At 39.6% G+C, this 17,548-nt stretch overlaps 2 protein-coding genes across 4 annotated transcripts in view; both read right to left on the bottom strand.

The window, feature by feature from the left end:
- Window positions 1-3,558, bottom strand: part of LOC139766253 (uncharacterized) — a 181,574-nt gene extending 178,016 nt beyond the window's left edge. The window contains exons 1-2 of the mRNA XM_071694642.1: window positions 3,403-3,558; window positions 378-523 (exon numbers count right to left, since the gene is read on the bottom strand). Coding sequence (XP_071550743.1) covers window positions 378-455 — 78 coding nt within the window. The 5' untranslated portion in view covers window positions 456-523; window positions 3,403-3,558. The remainder of the gene's footprint in view (window positions 1-377; window positions 524-3,402) is intronic.
- A 10,409-nt stretch (window positions 3,559-13,967) lies between these two features.
- The window catches only part of LOC139766254 (uncharacterized), a 28,298-nt gene continuing 24,717 nt past the window's right edge, over window positions 13,968-17,548 (bottom strand). For 2 of the 3 annotated variants that reach the window (XM_071694644.1, XM_071694645.1), the window contains exon 5: window positions 15,295-16,095. In XM_071694644.1, the coding sequence (XP_071550745.1) occupies window positions 15,430-16,095 (666 nt within the window). In that variant the 3' untranslated portion in view covers window positions 15,295-15,429. Of the gene's footprint in view, window positions 16,096-17,548 lie in introns of all 3 variants that reach the window. The other variant, XM_071694643.1, reaches the window with a different exon arrangement.

Genomic DNA, 17,548 nt, shown 5'->3' with positions numbered 1-17,548 from the left:
AATTGGAAAAGTAAGCACTTACATACGTAAGAAAATTTATATTTGACACTGGGCATATGTTCAGTAGTACCAGTTACTTGGAAAGCTATATGTACCTGATTTATCCCATGGAATTTGGAGTGGGCTTGATGACGAGAAGGATCAATAAAAAGATGTATAAATATAAAGACAGCAGATACAATGAAAAAGAGAAGAATGTCTGTGATACTACGTCCTTGAACGGAGGAAACCCTGGAAATGTTCAAATGCAATGCATACACGAGGCTCTTCATAAGCCATAATATTGTACAACAGTAAGTAGAGAACTAAAAAAGACAATCAAAACTGTCAAGCCCTTAAAAACATCTATTCAGAGAAACTTTAAAAATGAAGCTCACCTGCCCAGTCATGATCACAGCCACCTGCTGGGTGCAGCCATCCGGATCTTCCTCCATCTTTAAAATTTTGGGATCCATTGTAATTCTGTCTCTTGATGTCCAGCTGACCAAAGTAGCAGACTAATGAAGATTACAACTCATCGTATCTAGAAGAGAGCATAATATTCATTCAATAACTCTACAGAAAATCTCATGACACTATTGACACAAGTGAAAAAAAAAAAAAAAAATGGAAGCTGATGAATAATTATCTACTGCACATTCTCCTGAAACAATCAAAATCAGGAACATATCCACAGGTTGCATAATCCCTCGCAAACCACCTACACAGAACAGCCTGTGTATGTGGTGCATCATATAATATGGATACACTTATATACTTCAAACATATTCGCACTTTCCCACATTAGCAAAGTAGCATTAAGAACAGAAGACTGAACCTTAAGAGGAAAAATTCTCACTTGGCCCCCTTCCTGTTCCTTCTTTTGTTAAAGTAAAAACTGGAGGGGATATCCAACCCCTCACTCCCTCTCCTTTTAGTCGCCTCTTATGACACAGGGAATATGTGGGAAGTACTCTTTCTCCCCTATACCCAGTTATAACTTGTGTAAGACAAGAGAACAGATGGGAACATCAGAGGAGGTGGGCAAGTGGGCAGGTAAAATAACAAGTAGTGATGAAGTGAGGAGATGAAGTGAGTATTTTGAAGGTTTGTTGAATGTGTGACAGATCTAGGGTGCTTTGGTCGAGGTGGTGTGTGAAGTGAGAGGGTCAAGGAGAATGGTACGGTGAACAGAGAAGAGGTAGTGAAAGCCTTGCAGAAGATGAAAGCCAGCAAGGCGGTGGGTTTGGATGGTATTTCATTACTTACCCAAACAAACCACCTCACACCACATATTGTCCTCAAACATTTCATTTCCAACACATCCACCCTCCTCCATACAAACATATCTACAGCCCATGCCTCCCAATCATAAAACATTGTTGGAACTACTATTCCTTCAAACATACCTATTTTTGCTCTCTGAGATAATGTTCTCTCCTTTCACACATTCTTCATCACTCCCAGAATCTTCCCCACTCCCCCACCCTGTTACACTTCAACTTCCATGGTTCCATCTGCTGCTATGTCCACTCCCAGATATCTAAAAAACTTTACTTCCTTTAAGTATTCTCCATTCACTCTTACATCCCAATTATATCAATATATGGAAAAATTGGTGTAGTCCAACATGGAGCTACTATAGAACTCCCAAGAATGGACTTAACTTATCCAATAAGACTATGGAATTTGGAAAAGCCTACCCTACGACAGAGAATACTGACAGCAGACATGATAGCTATATAAGATGATTTGTGGCCATATGACAAGGATGTATGTGATACAGTTCAGCTAAGGAGACAGTCAGTAAGCATTGCAGGAACAAGTGGAGAAAGCCTTAAACTTTACCCAAGGTAACAAACTCTACAAAGAGAAAAGAATCTTTTGCCGTGATAGCCACAAAAATATGCAATCATCTTATCACAGAGTTGGTCGAAACAACTGAAAACATAAATATCTTCAAAAATAGAATGGACACACATTAGGCAGAATTAGATATACAATGAATACAAAGCTTACACCAACATTACAAAGACGAATGAAGAGTCCAGGATGGAGGAACCCTAAGGATCCAAAAGATGGAAATCAACTATAAGGAACTACATAAGTAATAACAGAACCAAAAATCAAGTGAAAAGAACTTCAACATACCCAGGGAGAAATAACAAACTTGTGGTAAGAGCCTACTGCTCAGACAAGGGTAAGCGATAAATGGTTTATCAATCTCTGTCATGTCATTTCACCCTGGTTAAGCTAAGTCCATTATCAATTGCTTCTTTCATCTCACTGGAAATCTTTTTACACTTAGCCCAATAAAAAAAAAATCAAAAGGACCAGAAAGTATGGTGCTACATCACTGGTATGGAGATCTCAAGAGAAATTCACAAAAATATAAAACAATAAAAAAAATTGCTCATACAAACAAATCAAATGCCAACAAAGTTCCCAACAGAATGATAGATGTATCTCACAGATCCAACGGCAATATTCTTTCTATTCAAACATATTTACCATTTCCCATGTTACTCAAAGAATGCCAGGAACAAAGAAATGGGCTCATTCATACCAATCCACTCTTCATGTCATGAATAATGCACCACGACAATCAACAACCAGGCCCCACAGACTTTTCTGTGGTTTCCCATCATCACTTCGAACACTGGTTCAGGCCACTGACACCACAGTGTCCCCTTGTATACCACAATGGTCCAGTATATAACAGTCAATCCTTAAGTTTAGAGACATTGAGATCCCATTTTACAAATACATGACCTACTACTATTCCATTTATCCTGATTTCACCGTTATCACCTTATTTCACATCGTTCAGTGAAATACTATGCTCCAAATCTGGCTGTGTCACTGTCATCTTATTCTGGAAACACGACAGTAATGTAACATTTAAGTATGGGGTCGTATCAACAACCATGCGGAGCTGTACTTGAGAACTGCCAATATTACCTTGTTAACAAACCCTGACAGTTAGGAGAGCCACGGAACAATGGAAAATATGGCGTATTAGTAATAACATAACACCTCCTATGCCAATTGGAGGAAATTTTCCAACATTTTATCCGTGTTGATATCACTGGTTTCCAATAAAAATACTAACAACCAAAGTTTTAAACCCGTCATGCTTTCATGACACAAGTTATACAGAGCACAACAAGTCAATGCCTAGTTTGCTGTGTAGTTCCACACGTTAAAAAGTTGAATGATAACAATGGATCATGATTAACCTTCGTAATTAATGATTTCCCCCCACCCCCCTCAATTGAACGGGGCACACATGCCCTTACAGCCCGGAACAACGATCGATCTCAATAGAAACATTTTGCTCTTAAATGTCACACTCACACACACACCCCTAACCCCCCTAATGGAGAATCTTATCACCAACCTTCAAAATACCAATTGACTCACTTTGAGGCATATATCAAACCCTGGCGCGAGAGAATGGCAGGCCCAGAGGTACCTTAGGGTGCGGACTAAGATTGTTTACACTGTGTCAGCGACATGGCGCGGGGGAGACACACGACCCAGGCAGGCAGGGAGCAGCAAAGCCAACCCTCGCTACCCCTTCTCTCCTTCTTCATTTATGGCCACAATTTCCCTTTGTGTCCGTATTCTCGCGACGTTTATGATTTATCAGAGACCCCTCTCCATGGCGGAAGAGGATGGTGACTATTTGATGCTTTTTTAAAGCTAGGGGACTCGTATGATATTAAAACATTCCATGAAATAATCCTCCCTGGAGAGAGCGCGCATGGCGGGAAAGTTTCCCATTTTCAATCATTATAAGCCGGGGTCCTTGATGGTCTTAGTAATAACCATTTCCCTGAAACATCTTCGCCTATTATGCACTTCCAATATGAGTACGACTGGCAGGTTATCTCCTGACAAGATATCTGTATTCGCTTCAATTTACATCACCTTTACTGACATCACAAATCTCTATATTACTCCACGTCCATTTCAGAATGACGATTAAATTCCTAGATCCAACAGTTTTTATAAATGTACATTGATATTGCACATCTCAGTTATGATATCTCTTTATAAAGTTCACTATCATCATAGTTTTTTTTTCTAGATAACGACCATTGTAGCCTGAACTGGAACATTTATGTGTCTGATTGTCAAGACTCATTACCCTTAGTCAATTTCCCACAGCTCTGGTAGAAAGTACCATTTGAAAGCACAAACTCTTCGGGTTGAAGGCATTGCCTGCATCTGCCAATGACTCTTTTTAGCAGAAGACACCAACTGCTTGTCTACTGACTGTGCTGATTGAAAGCACCGTTTGCCTTTGGCACCAACTAACTCCCTTGGTTGAAGGCTTCCTTTGTCTTTGGCACCAACTCATTAGTTCTGTTATGGTCACTAGAGATTACCTCTAATTTATTACAATTTATGAACTATATCAGAATTTATCAAACTTTCCTTCGTATATTCTCAAATTTTGTGTCTGTTAAGATTATTAGTAATCAGTTCCATTTATCTATTACATATTTAAATGAATTATTCTTGATTCCAACTCTGGGTTTCCTGTAAAGCTTTTTACTCTTGGCTTTTAGTTTCATCACGTCTTCATATTGATGGTTCAGACGAATCATGTCCCTCATTCAAATTTTTTTGTCATATTATTTCGGATACTGTGATAGGAGATTCATTTGAGATATGGAACGTTTGTTTTTTTCATATTCTGACATGTCTATTTTTTCAATGTTCAATGGAAAATTGTATAAGCTTTAAGATTGGCCATATAACTAATAAAATGTTAAAAGACCTACATCTTTTTTTTTTTCTTAATACTTCGTCGCCGTTTCCCCGAGAGCTAGATAACGCCAGGGACGGGGTCTATAGGCCACATCCATTATCTCCCTGTCATATATAATGCACCGAAACCATAGCTCCCTACTCATAACCCTTAGACCTTGCCATGGAATACCCTAAACACTTCACATGCCTTAGTTCAGTCCACTGACAGCACCTCGACTATAGAATTGGGCTTGCTTATCATCCTTAAATGTCTCTCCGTCATAATGCTGTTTACCACAACACAGCTTTGATGTTGCCTTTTTATTTTGAATATTTCAAATTTTTTTTTCTTCTATACTTTGTCGCTGTCTCCCGCGTTAGCGAGGTAGCGCAAGGAAACAGACGAAAGAATGGCCCAACCCACCCATATATATATATATATGTGTATGTGTGTGCATGTGTGTGTGGGTGGGTTGGGCCATTCTTTCGTCTGTTTCCTTGCGCTGCCTCGCTGGTGCGGGGGACGGCGACGGGGCAAAGTGAATAAATAGATAAATATATATAGGGGAGAAAGAATACTTCCCACGTATTCCCTGCATGTCGTAGAAGGCGACTAAAAGGGAAGGGAGCGGGGGGCTGGAAATCCTCCCCTCTCATTTTTTTTTTAAATTTTCCAAAAGAAGGAACAGAGAAGGGGGCCATATGAGGATATTCCCTCAAAGGCCCAGTCCTCTGTTCTTAACGCTACCTCGCTAATGCGGGAAATGGCGAATAGTATGAAAAAAAAAAAAAAAAAAATATATAAAATAAATAATATATATATATTTATTTTTTTATTATACTTTGTCGCTGTCTCCCGTGTTTGCGAAGTAGCGCAAGGAAACAGACGAAAGAAATGGCCCAACCCCCCCCCCCATACACATGTATATACATACGTCCACACACGCAAATATACATACCTACACAGCTTTCCATGGTTTACCCCAGACGCTTCACATGCCTTGATTCAATCCACTGACAGCACGTCAACCCCGGTATACCACATCGCTCCAATTCACTCTATTCCTTGCCCCGATCACAAAGTCTTTTTCACTCTATCTTTCCACCTCCAATTTGGTCTCCCTCTTCTCCTCGTTCCCTCCACCTCCGACACATATATTCTCTTGGTCAATCTTTCCTCACTCATTCTCTCCATGTGCCCAAACCACTTCAAAACACCCTCTTCTGCTCTCTCAACCACGCTCTTTTTATTTCCACACATCTCTCTTACCCTTACGTTACTCACTCGATCAAACCACCTCACACCACACATTGTCCTCAAACATCTCATTTCCAGCACATCCATCCTCCTGCGCACAACTCTATCCATAGCCCACGCCTCGCAACCATACAACATTGTTGGAACCACTATTCCTTCAAACATATCCATTTTTGCTTTCCGAGATAATGTTCTCGACTTCCACACATTCTTCAAGGCCCCCAGAATTTTCGCCCCCTCCCCCACCCTATGATCCACTTCCGCTTCCATGGTTCCATCCGCTGCCAGATCCACTCCCAGATATCTAAAACACTTCACTTCCTCCAGTTTTTCTCCATTCAAACTCACCTCCCAATTGATTTGACCCTCAACCCTACTGTACCTAATAACCTTGCTCTTATTCACATTTACTCTTAACTTTCTTCTTCCACACACTTTACCAAACTCAGTCACCAGCTTCTGCAGTTTTTCACATGAATCAGCCACCAGCGCTGTATCATCAGCGAACAACAACTGACTCACTTCCCAAGCTCTCTCATCCCCAACAGACTTCATACTTGCCCCTCTTTCCAAAACTCTTGCATTTACCTCCCTAACAACCCCATCCATAAACAAATTAAACAACCATGGAGACATCACACACCCCTGCCGCAAACCTACATTCATATACATATATATATAAAATGCACCAAAACCACAGCTCCATTTCCACATCCAGGTCCCACAAAACATTTCTTGGTTTACCCCAGACGCTTCACATGCACTGGGTCAATCTTGACAACACGTCGAACCCAGTATACCACATCGTTCCAATTCACTCTATTCCTTGCACGCCTTTCACCCTCCTGCATGTTCAGGCCCCGATCACTCAAAATCTTTTTCATACCATCTTTCCACCTCCAATTTGGTCTCCCACTTCTCGTTTCCTCCACATCTGACACATATATCCTCTTTCTCAATCTTTCCTCATTCATTCTCTTCATGAGACCAAACCATTTCAAAACACCCTCTTCTACCCTCTCGACCACACTCTTTTTATTACCACACATCTCTCTTACCCTTTCATTACTTACTCGATCAAACCACCTCACACCACATTGTTCTCAAACATCTCATTTCCAACACATCCACCCTCCTCCGCACAACCCTATCTATAGCCCATGCCTTGCAAGCATATAACATTGTTGGAACCACTATTCCTTCAAACATACCCATTTTTGCTTTTCAAGATAATGTTCTCGCCTTCCACACATTTTTCAATGCTCCCAGTACTTTCACCTCCTCCCCCACCCTGTGACTCACTTCCACTTCCATGGTTCCATCCGCCGCCAAATCCAAACACTTAACTTCCTCCAGTTTTTCTCCATTCAAACTTACCTCCCAGTTGACTTGTCCTTCAATCCTACTGTACATAATAACCTTGCTCTTATTCACATTTACTTGCAGCTTTCTTCTTTCACACACTTTACCGAACTCGGTCACCAGTTTCTGCAGTTTTTTCACCCGAATCAGCCAAAAGCGATCATCAGCGAACAACAACTGACTCACTTCCCAAACCCTCTCATCCACAACAGACTGCATACTTGCCCCTCTCTCCAAAACTCTTGCATTCATCTCCCTAACAACCCCATCCATAAATAAATTAAAAAACCATTGAGACCACACACCCCTGCCGCAAACTGACACTCATTGAGAACCAATCACTTTCCTCTCTTCCTACTTGTGCACATGCCTTCTCAATAAAAACTTTTCACTGCTTCCAGCAACTTGCCTCTCACACCATATATTCTTAATATCTTCCATAGAGCATCTCTATCATATGCCTTCTCCAGATCCATAAATGCTACATACAAATACAATATTTTTTTCTGAGTATTTCTTACATACATTCTTCAAAGCAAACACCTTTTCCACACATCCTCTACCACTTCTGAAACCACACTGCTCTTCCCCAATCCAATGCTCTATACATGCCTTCGACCTCTCAATCAATACCCTCCCACATAATTTCCCAGGAATACTCAACAAACTTATACATCTGTAATTTAAACATTCACCCTTATCCCTTTGCCTTTGTACAATAGCACTATGCATGCATTCCGCCAATCCTCAGGCACTTTACCAGGAGCCATACACACATTAAATATCCTTACCAACTAGTCAACAACACAGTCACCCCCTTTTATAACACATTCCACTGCAACACCATCCAAACCCGCTGCCTTGTTGGCTTTCATTTTCCGCAAAGCTTTCACTGTCTCTTCTCTGTTTACCAAATCATTTTCCCTAACCCTCTCACTTTGCACACCACCTCGACCAAAACACCCTATATCTGCCACTCTACCATCTAACACATTTAAAAACTTTCAAAATACTCACTCCATCTCCTCACATCACCACAACTTGTTATTACCTCCCCATTAGCCCCCTTCACCGATGTTCTCATTTGTTCTCTTGTCTTATGTACTTTATTTACCTCCTTCCAAAATATCTTTTTCTTCTCCCTAAAATTTAATGATACTCTCTCACCCCAACTCTCATTTGCCCTCTTTTTCACCTCTTGTACCTTTCTCTCAACCTCCTGCCTCTTTCTTATACATTTCCAAGTCATTTGCACTATTTCCCTGCAAAAATCGTCCAAATGCTTCTCTCTTCTCTTTCACTAATAATCTTACTTCTTCATCCCACTGCTCACTACCCTTTCTAATCTGGAAGTAAATTCCTTCTAATCTGCAAGGAAATGAAACATGATAAGTTCCCAAGCACATTTTTGTGTAATGATCACATCAGTGGAGATACAAGAAAGAAATAAAATGAAGAGATGTAGCTAGGAAGCCATTTGGTAAACAAGTGGCTACCTAAATGAAGGTAGGGTGCGTTCAAGTCTGGCAACATCTGTCATAAAATTTATTGTGGACAAGAACAGGAACTGTTTACAAATCTTATCAACAAAGCTATCCAATTTGTATAGACCTTTGCTAATTTTAATGTTACAATTCTTTGTGTATTTAATAGTAGAAGATTCAATGATATTTCTCATACAGGAGTTACAGTTAATAACTGAGATGGATCACTACAGCCAATACAATCATAATCTTTAACATGTTACCATTTTTAGATTGCATGATCCATAGGGATACTGCATACATGCTGGAAATGAAATGTCTGAGGACAATACATGGTGTGAGGTGGTTTGATCAAGTAATGAAGTGGTAAGAGAGATGTGTGATAATAAAAAGAGAGGACAAAAGAGCAGAAAAGGATGTGCTGAAATGTTTTGGACACATAGACAGAATGGGCGATGAAAGGTTAACAAACAGGATGCAGGGAACAAAGAAAACAGGGAGACCAAATCCGAGATAGAAGGATGGAGTGAAAAAGATTTTGAGCAATTCGGGCCTGAACATGCATGAGGGTGAAAGACATGCACGGGAAAGAGTGAACCGGGACAGTGTGGTATACTGGGGTCGAAGTGCAGATAATGGACTGAGCCAGGGCTTGTGAGGCATCGGGGAGACCATGGAAAGTTCTGTGGGACCTGTGATTTTAGTGCATTGCACATGACAATAACAGACTGGATGAGGCCCTTCTTTTTCTTCTCCAGGTGCTACCTCACTAATACAGGAAATGGCACTCACATATGAAAAAAAACTACTTATACATATATATGGATGGGCTCTGGATAGGGATGGATGGAGGAGGGTGGATGTGTTGGAAGTGAAGTGTCTGAGGACAATATGTGGTGTGAGGTAGTTTGATCAAGTAAGTAATGAAAGGGTAAGATAGATGTGTGGAAATAAAAAGTGTGGGGTTGAGAGAGCAGAAGAGGGCATGTTGAAATAGTTTGGACAGAGATTGAGTGAGGAAAGATTGACAAAGAGGATATATGTTTCAGAGACAGAGGGAACAAGGAGAAGTAGGAGACCAAACTGGAGGTGGAAGGATGGAGTGAAAAACATTTTGAGTGATCAGGGCCTGAACATACAGGAGGGTGAAAGGTGTGCAAGGAATAGAGTGAATTGGAATGATGTGGTATATCGGGTTCAATGTGCTGTCAATGGATTGAACCAGGGCATGTGAAGCATCTGGGGTAAACCATGGAAAGGTCTGTGGGGCCTGGATGTGGAGAGGGAGCTGTGATTTTGGTGCATTATGCATGACAGCTAGAGACTGAGTGAGAATGAATATGGCCTTTTTTGTCCTTTCCTGGCACTACCTCGCTGGAGGTGTTGGTGATGGTGGTGGGGATATGCTATTTCATGTGTGGCAGGGGTGGCGACGGGAATGGATGGAAGCTGCAAGTATGAATATGTACATGTATATATGTATATGTAAGGGTAAGAGAGATGTGTGGAAATAAAAAGAGCGTGGTTGAGAGAGCAGAAGAGGGTGTTTTGAAATGGTTTGGGCACATGGAGAGAATGAGTGAGGAAAGATTGACCAAGAGGATATATGTGTCGGAGGTGGAGGGAACGAGGAGAAGTGGGAGACCAAATTGGAGGTGGAAAGATGGAGTGAAAAAGATTTTGAGTGATCGGGGCCTGAACATGCAGGAGGGTGAAAGGCGGGCAAGGAATAGAGTGAATTGGATCGATGTGGTATACTGGGGTTGACGTGCTGTCAGTGGATTGAATCAGGGCATGTGAAGCGTCTGGGGTAAACCATGGAAAGTTGTGTGGGGCCTGGATGTGGAAAGGGAGCTGTGGTTTCGGGCATTATTGCATGACAGCTAGAGACTGAGTGTGAACGAATGGGGCCTTTGTTTTCTTCTCCTAGCGCTACCTCGCACACATTAAGGGGGAGGGGGATGGTATTCCATGTGTGGCGAGGTGGCGATGGGAATGAATAAAGGCAGACAGTGTGAATTCTGTGCATGGGTATATATGTAGTGTATATATATGTGTACATTGAGATGTATAGGTATGTATATTTGCGTGAGTGGACGTGTATGTATATACATGTGTATGGGGGTGGGTTGGGCCATTTCTTTCGTCTGTTTCCTTGCGCTACCTCGCAAACGCGGGAGACAGTGACAAAGCAAAATAAATAAACATAAATATATGTATATGTCTGTGTATGTATATGGTGAAATGTATATGTATGTATACGTGCGTGTATGGGCGTTTATGGATATACATGTGTATGTGGGTGGGTTGGGCAATTCCTTGTCTGTTTCCTTGTGCTACCTCGCTGACGCGGGAGACAACGATTAAGTATAATAAAATAAATATATAATACACATATTTTTTCATACATATTTGCCATTTCCCGCATTGGCGAGGTAGCGTTAAGAACAGAGGACTGAGCCTTAGAGGGGAAAATCTTCACTTAACCCCTTCTCTGTTCCTTCTTTTGGAAAAGTAAAAATTGGAGGGGAGGATTTCCAGCCCCCCACTACCTACCCTTTTAGTTGCCTCACTTTGAATACGTGGGAAGAATTCTTTCTCCCCATCCCCAGGGACATATAGAGAAAATGAATGAGGTGAAGGATGAGACCAGATTGGAAGGATGGAAGTGAAAAATATTTTTAGTGCTCAGGGCATGCACATGCAGGAAGACAAAATGAATTGGAGCTATGTGGTATACAGTAGGTGACATGTAGTCATTGGACTGAACTAGGGCATGTGATGCTTCCAGGGTAAACCATGGAAAGGTCTATGGGGCCTGGGTGTGGATAGGATGCTATGGTTTTGGTGCATTACATATGACAGCTATAGATTTAATGTGAGTGGATGCGACCTTTTTTCGTCTGTTACAGGCACTATCTCCCTAACGTGGGAAACAGGAATCAAGTATAAGGAAAAAATTTGATACATCATACATATGCTCATTTCCTGCATTAGTGCTAAAAAAAGAAAAAGAAAAAAGAAAGAGCCCTCATTTGCACATATCCATTCTTTAGCATAGCTGTCATATATAATGCATTGAAACTAGAAAACCCCATCCACAATCAGGTCTCAAACATATATTTGTGGTTACCTATGACAGTTTCATATGCCCTGGCTTAGACCATAATCAGCATATTACCTCCTGCATACCACATTACTCCATTACACTCTATTCTTTGCATGCATCAAATCCTCCTGCATGTTCAAGCCCCATAACTTTAAACCACCTTTCATTCCATCCTTTCACCTCCTTCTTGGTTTCCCCCTTCTTGTTCCCTCCGCTTCTGATATATATGTCCTCTTAGTCATCTCCATTTGTCAAAGTGTTTCAGCTCTATCATACATATTCCTCTTACTACCACACCTCACCCTTACCCTATCATTTCTTAATCAATCAAACCTCCTCACACCACATGCTGTCTTCAAACAATTAATATCTAACACACTTACTGTATTCTTTATATTTCTGTCTAAGGCCCATGCGTTGCATCTATACAGCACCAAGCGGACTTATGTATCATCAAATATACACGAGTTTGCCCTTAAAGAAAATTTCTAATAAATCCAAAACATTTGCCCCCTCACCCATCCTATGACTCATCTGAAATCCCTACCAATCAACAGCTCCCATTGACAGTCATATCCACTTCAAGTATCTAAAAAAGTTCACTTCATCTAAATTCTCGCCATTCAAACTTACATTGCAAAAACCCTGTCTCTCTTCACTGTTAATCCTGATAACATTACTTTAATCCACATTTTCAACTTTCTCCTTTTACACAGACTCCCCAAACTCAGGCACCAGCTTCTGTGGTTTCTCACTGTGGTAAGCAAAAGAACAACTGACTCACTTCCCATGCACCCCTACCTCCAACAGACTGCTCCTCTTTCCAAGACCCCTAGGATTCACCCCCCTCGCCACTTTATCCATATACAAACTAAACTGCCATGGTGACATCACAAACCCCTGCAGCAGATCCACCTCCACCTGGAACAATTCAACCTTGCACACATCTTACTCTCAAGAAAAACATTACTGCTTGAAACAGCTTTCATCCCACACCATATATTCACAACACTTAGAGAACATCTATCAGCTCAGTCATATGCTTTCTCTAGATCCATAAATGCCATATATACATCCTTCTGTTTCACTAAAGATTTATTGCACACATTCTTCAAAGCATACACCTGATCCACACACCTTCTACCACTCCTGAAGCCATGCTTCCTCCTGAGTCTGAAACTCTCCCATTCAACTTATGAGGTACAACAAACAAACTTGTAACTATGTAATCTGAACACTCACTTGCCTTTAAACAAAAGCATTATACAGGCATTCCACCAATTTCACTATGAGTCATACATATACTGAAAATACCAACCAACCAACAACACAATTATCCTCTTTCTTAAGAAATTTAAGCGCAATCCCATCCACTATGCTGCATTTCACCTTTCACAAAGCTTCTACCTCCTCTTCTTTTTTCACCAAATAACTTTAAATGACTCTCTCACTTTGCACAGCTCCATAACCAAAACATTCCACATCTGCCACTCTATAATCAAATACATTTAACAACCCTTCAAAATTCTCAATCCATCTTTTCTTCATCTCATCTCTGCCTGATACCACACCCTAATTTGCCTTAGGCCATGGTTAATGAAGACAGCAAACAAATTCAAGTGTATGAGAGTGCAGAAAGTTCAAGAGATGGGGCCTAATGAGCGTAAAATTTCTTCCCCATACAGTATGCACGCAGAGTCTTAATGTTAATATACCATATGAAAAATTAACAAGATTACGATAATTCTAACTGCTGGATAATATTGGTGCTTTTCAGCATTTGTAAAATTTGCACTTTAACCTGTGGAAAACTTAAAAACACTAAACCACAAGATCTATTTGGATGAACAATGATTTACTTTTAGTTTTCATGTGCTGTTTTTACATATAGCAATATTTACACCCGTAATGTGCACTGTACATGACATTCTTTTGTATTCAGTTACTAATTTCTTTGCCTTCATAAAGAATTTATGGAAAAAATGAATATCAGTAAAAATATACATACAACGTAAACTGGGCAATCAATCTTTATTATAAACATTTTCTGTAAATGTCTGGACTGTAAAGTTAGTTGCTGGTGCTGTCCCTAAGTTATTACTGAATGTATAGAAAGACAACAAAAAAATGTGGAGTACAATTATCTTATGCATGCAAGATCCCAAAAGGGGAATCCTATAAATGCTATGTAAACCATATCACAAATCATGTGAATTTTCATGATTACAAAAATCAAATACAATTTCATGACTATAAGGGGTTTTACAGAAACTGCAAAGAAAATTTAACTCAAGATATCAACTAACTTACTGAAATTCAATGTCTTGTCACAAAACTGATTCAAACAAAAAGTGTTTTACATATATATAAATTGGGTGGAAATACATTACAAGTCTAAGAAGTAAATAGCTGTTACTCTCTCTGAATTAGTCATACATCACCAGACAAGGCAGGTGACTGATTCAGAGATTATGACACAGAACTAGTCCTTAAATTTCAAATTTTTTTGTTCATTCTTACTGCTAAGGTTGCTGGCATATGATGACCACTCTATCTATGACAATATGACCTGTAGACCTGTGACAAGAAAATAGTCAGGTCCCATAATGTGCATTTTCATTTCCAGGATGAAAATCACTCTATTCTGTTGTGCTAAAGACATAATCTATGAGTCCTGGCCAGCCCTAAAAACTACTTAGTATAATCTACACTGATATGCATGTGCAAGTCAGTTGCAATGCACCAGCTTATACTGCTACTGTTTACATGAAAAATAAGTGAGGAATAATTTTGATGGTTTGTCAAACCTAGAGGCACAGGTTGGGGGCAAAAGTAGCATACAGCAAACACAAAAAAATGGAATGACAATTAAAAATACTTACTTTCTATGCTTAACTACCTCTATCCTAACTGTCACATATTATGTACTACAATAAAATCCTACAATCGACAACCAAGCCCCTTCCTGCTTCATATTTTCTGGTTCGGTCCCTTGACGGAACATCAATAAAATGTTTGCAGACTTTCAATGGTTTTAACAGTAAAAGCTAGAACATAGTGCATATCATGCAATGTAAAATATTTTCAGTGCAGATTATAGTAACCTAACACTTAACTAGACCAGTGCAATTTTGTAGATAATGCAATAACTGATTTACGGAAAACTGATTTATATACATTCGTGCTTATGATCTATACTACAATCCCTGTATTAGCATTTAAAAATGTGTACAGTGGTGGAAAAAATTCAGTGAGATTTTAGTATCAAAAGATAACTGGTTAACTTATATACTTAGTTTGTCTCACTACAGCATGATACATGTCCTGAAATCCAACCATGTTGTCAGTTTTAAGGAGTGAAATAAATCAGTGTCCAATGTATTGTGAAGAAAGTAACCTGCATTTTGCCTTTAATCACCTGTTTATCTCACTTTCAATACAAAAGTAAAATGTCCTTTCAAATCAAGTTTCTCAATCTATACATTAAGATGTGTTTTCTTAATATGTACCTGAAGAATATTATTTCTAGAACACTGATAAGGGCAGAATGTGCAGTGAAATCGGTAAACCCCAGTGTGCACAGCCATGTGATCTTCCAAACTTCTCTTCCTGGTCCCAACATAGGAGCATGTTGGGCAACTAAATTTTCCTTTCCTTCGCTGTATCCCACGGCAGCCTGAAACTTTGTGCTTGTGAAAAACGTGGTAATTCTTGAAAATCCTCCGACATGAAGGGCACTTCAATGTCGCTGTTTTTGATCTCATAGTTTTAAATGATGCTTTTTTCATTATTGTTTCCTGTTGTAATACTTGCAAAGAATTTTCCTGTTCATCATCTTGCATAAGGATAGAGTTATCATCTTTATGGGACAGAAGATGTTTATTGAGGCTCCTCTTGTTATGAGTGATGAAGTCGCACTTACTGCAGCTGTGCAGATAATCTGAATCATGCAATTTCATGTGCAACCTAAAATTCTTAGCATTAATGAATGTTTCATTGCAAGAAACACAAAAATTCTTTGTGGAGTTATGGTGTGTGCGAAGATGTTTCGCCAATTCTACTCTAACACTGAAAGGTCTCCTGCAATGTTTACATCGAAGATTTCTCTTCCCTTTGGCTTCAGCTTGGTCACAAACATTTCCCTGGAAAAGAGGAAAATAAAAAGCAGTCCTGTATCTATCTATGGATTATGGAAAGAGAAAAAGAACTAATTTGATTTACCTAAACTTTTCTCTACACAAAATGTAGACAAAGATGATCTTACCTTGATATCTGTCAAAAACCAAGCAATATTAATACCATACTGAAAAAAATACCCTTTCCACAACTGACAGCCAAAAGGTAGTTTGCCAATCTTAAGCAAAGCCAGTGGGTGCATCAGTCAGGCCAAACAGTGGGTTCATTCATTCCTACTTAAACACTCCACAAATTATTATCTTATTTGGCTTCATATAAACAAATTGCACACCCCTTAGTACGACAAAGCTTCTAGGGGCACATACTCAGCAAAAGGGGTATCACCTATGTATCATGGTTGGTGAGTAGTTCAAGTACAAAGAGCTCTTATTCTGTACTTGACGATGAGCCATGGAGGACCGTGCCTTCATACATAATTAACCAATTTTCTTGAACAAAATCATTTAAGTATTGAAACAAATATTCAGACACTTGAGTCTCTAACATTATACAAACTCATCAAACACATAGACACTAATATATCATGTGTTGATAATCCACTGACAGCACCCAAAGGATATTAAATCTAGACAACTGGAAATAAGAAATTCTTGATAACTGCATGGAAAAACAAAAGTCATTCTATTGCACATCCATCTGAAATTATAAGGGTAAGACACTCTGACTCTACTGCACCACTTAGAGATAACTCTAGTAAAAGTGCTAAAACCTTTGAATATCAATGTTCTTTTTCAATATAATTCATCACTGACAAAAAATGTTACTCAAGAGCAGTCCATCTATGAATGGTGATGTATATCAAATTCAATGCAAAGATAGTTATAAGTGTTCTGTAAGATAATCTGGAAAAATACTGTGAAAAAAAAGCAAGCACAAATATAATGTTCGAGTTGGAAATAATTAAAGTGCTTTGTTTACATATGAGTATATGTAGATATGCTTCATATCTAGCTTCCTGTCTGGCCGATCCATCACTGGGGTTGTTGATGGATCAGGCTTCCCCCTTTCTCCATTAAGAGCAGTGTCCCTCACGGTTCCATCCTGTCCCCTACACTTTTTCTCCTTTTTTACACCGATTTTCTCTCTTCCACAAATAACAAAATGCACTCATAAGCTGATGAATCAATACTACATTCACCCACAAACTTCAATTTTAATCCTCTTACCCAATCTGCATCTCATCTCGACACAGCTTTCTCAATAAAGTCAGACTTGGATAGGATATTTCAGTTACATTGAAGAAATCTATTTCAGCTTAATGCCTCCAAGCCCCAGTTTCTACCCATCTCTCTATCGAAAACAACTCACAATTCTTGTCTCTCCTTTCACAGTCCTGTAATTCCTCAATGAACATACTTGGTATTACGGTACCAACCACATTTTTCTTGGAAACCCCAC

This window comes from Panulirus ornatus, chromosome 57 (assembly GCF_036320965.1).
Source record: "Panulirus ornatus isolate Po-2019 chromosome 57, ASM3632096v1, whole genome shotgun sequence".
NCBI classification, from domain to species: Eukaryota; Metazoa; Arthropoda; class Malacostraca; order Decapoda; family Palinuridae; genus Panulirus; species Panulirus ornatus.
Note: the sequence above shows the minus strand (reverse complement) of the source record. Positions and strands in the feature narration are given on the sequence as shown.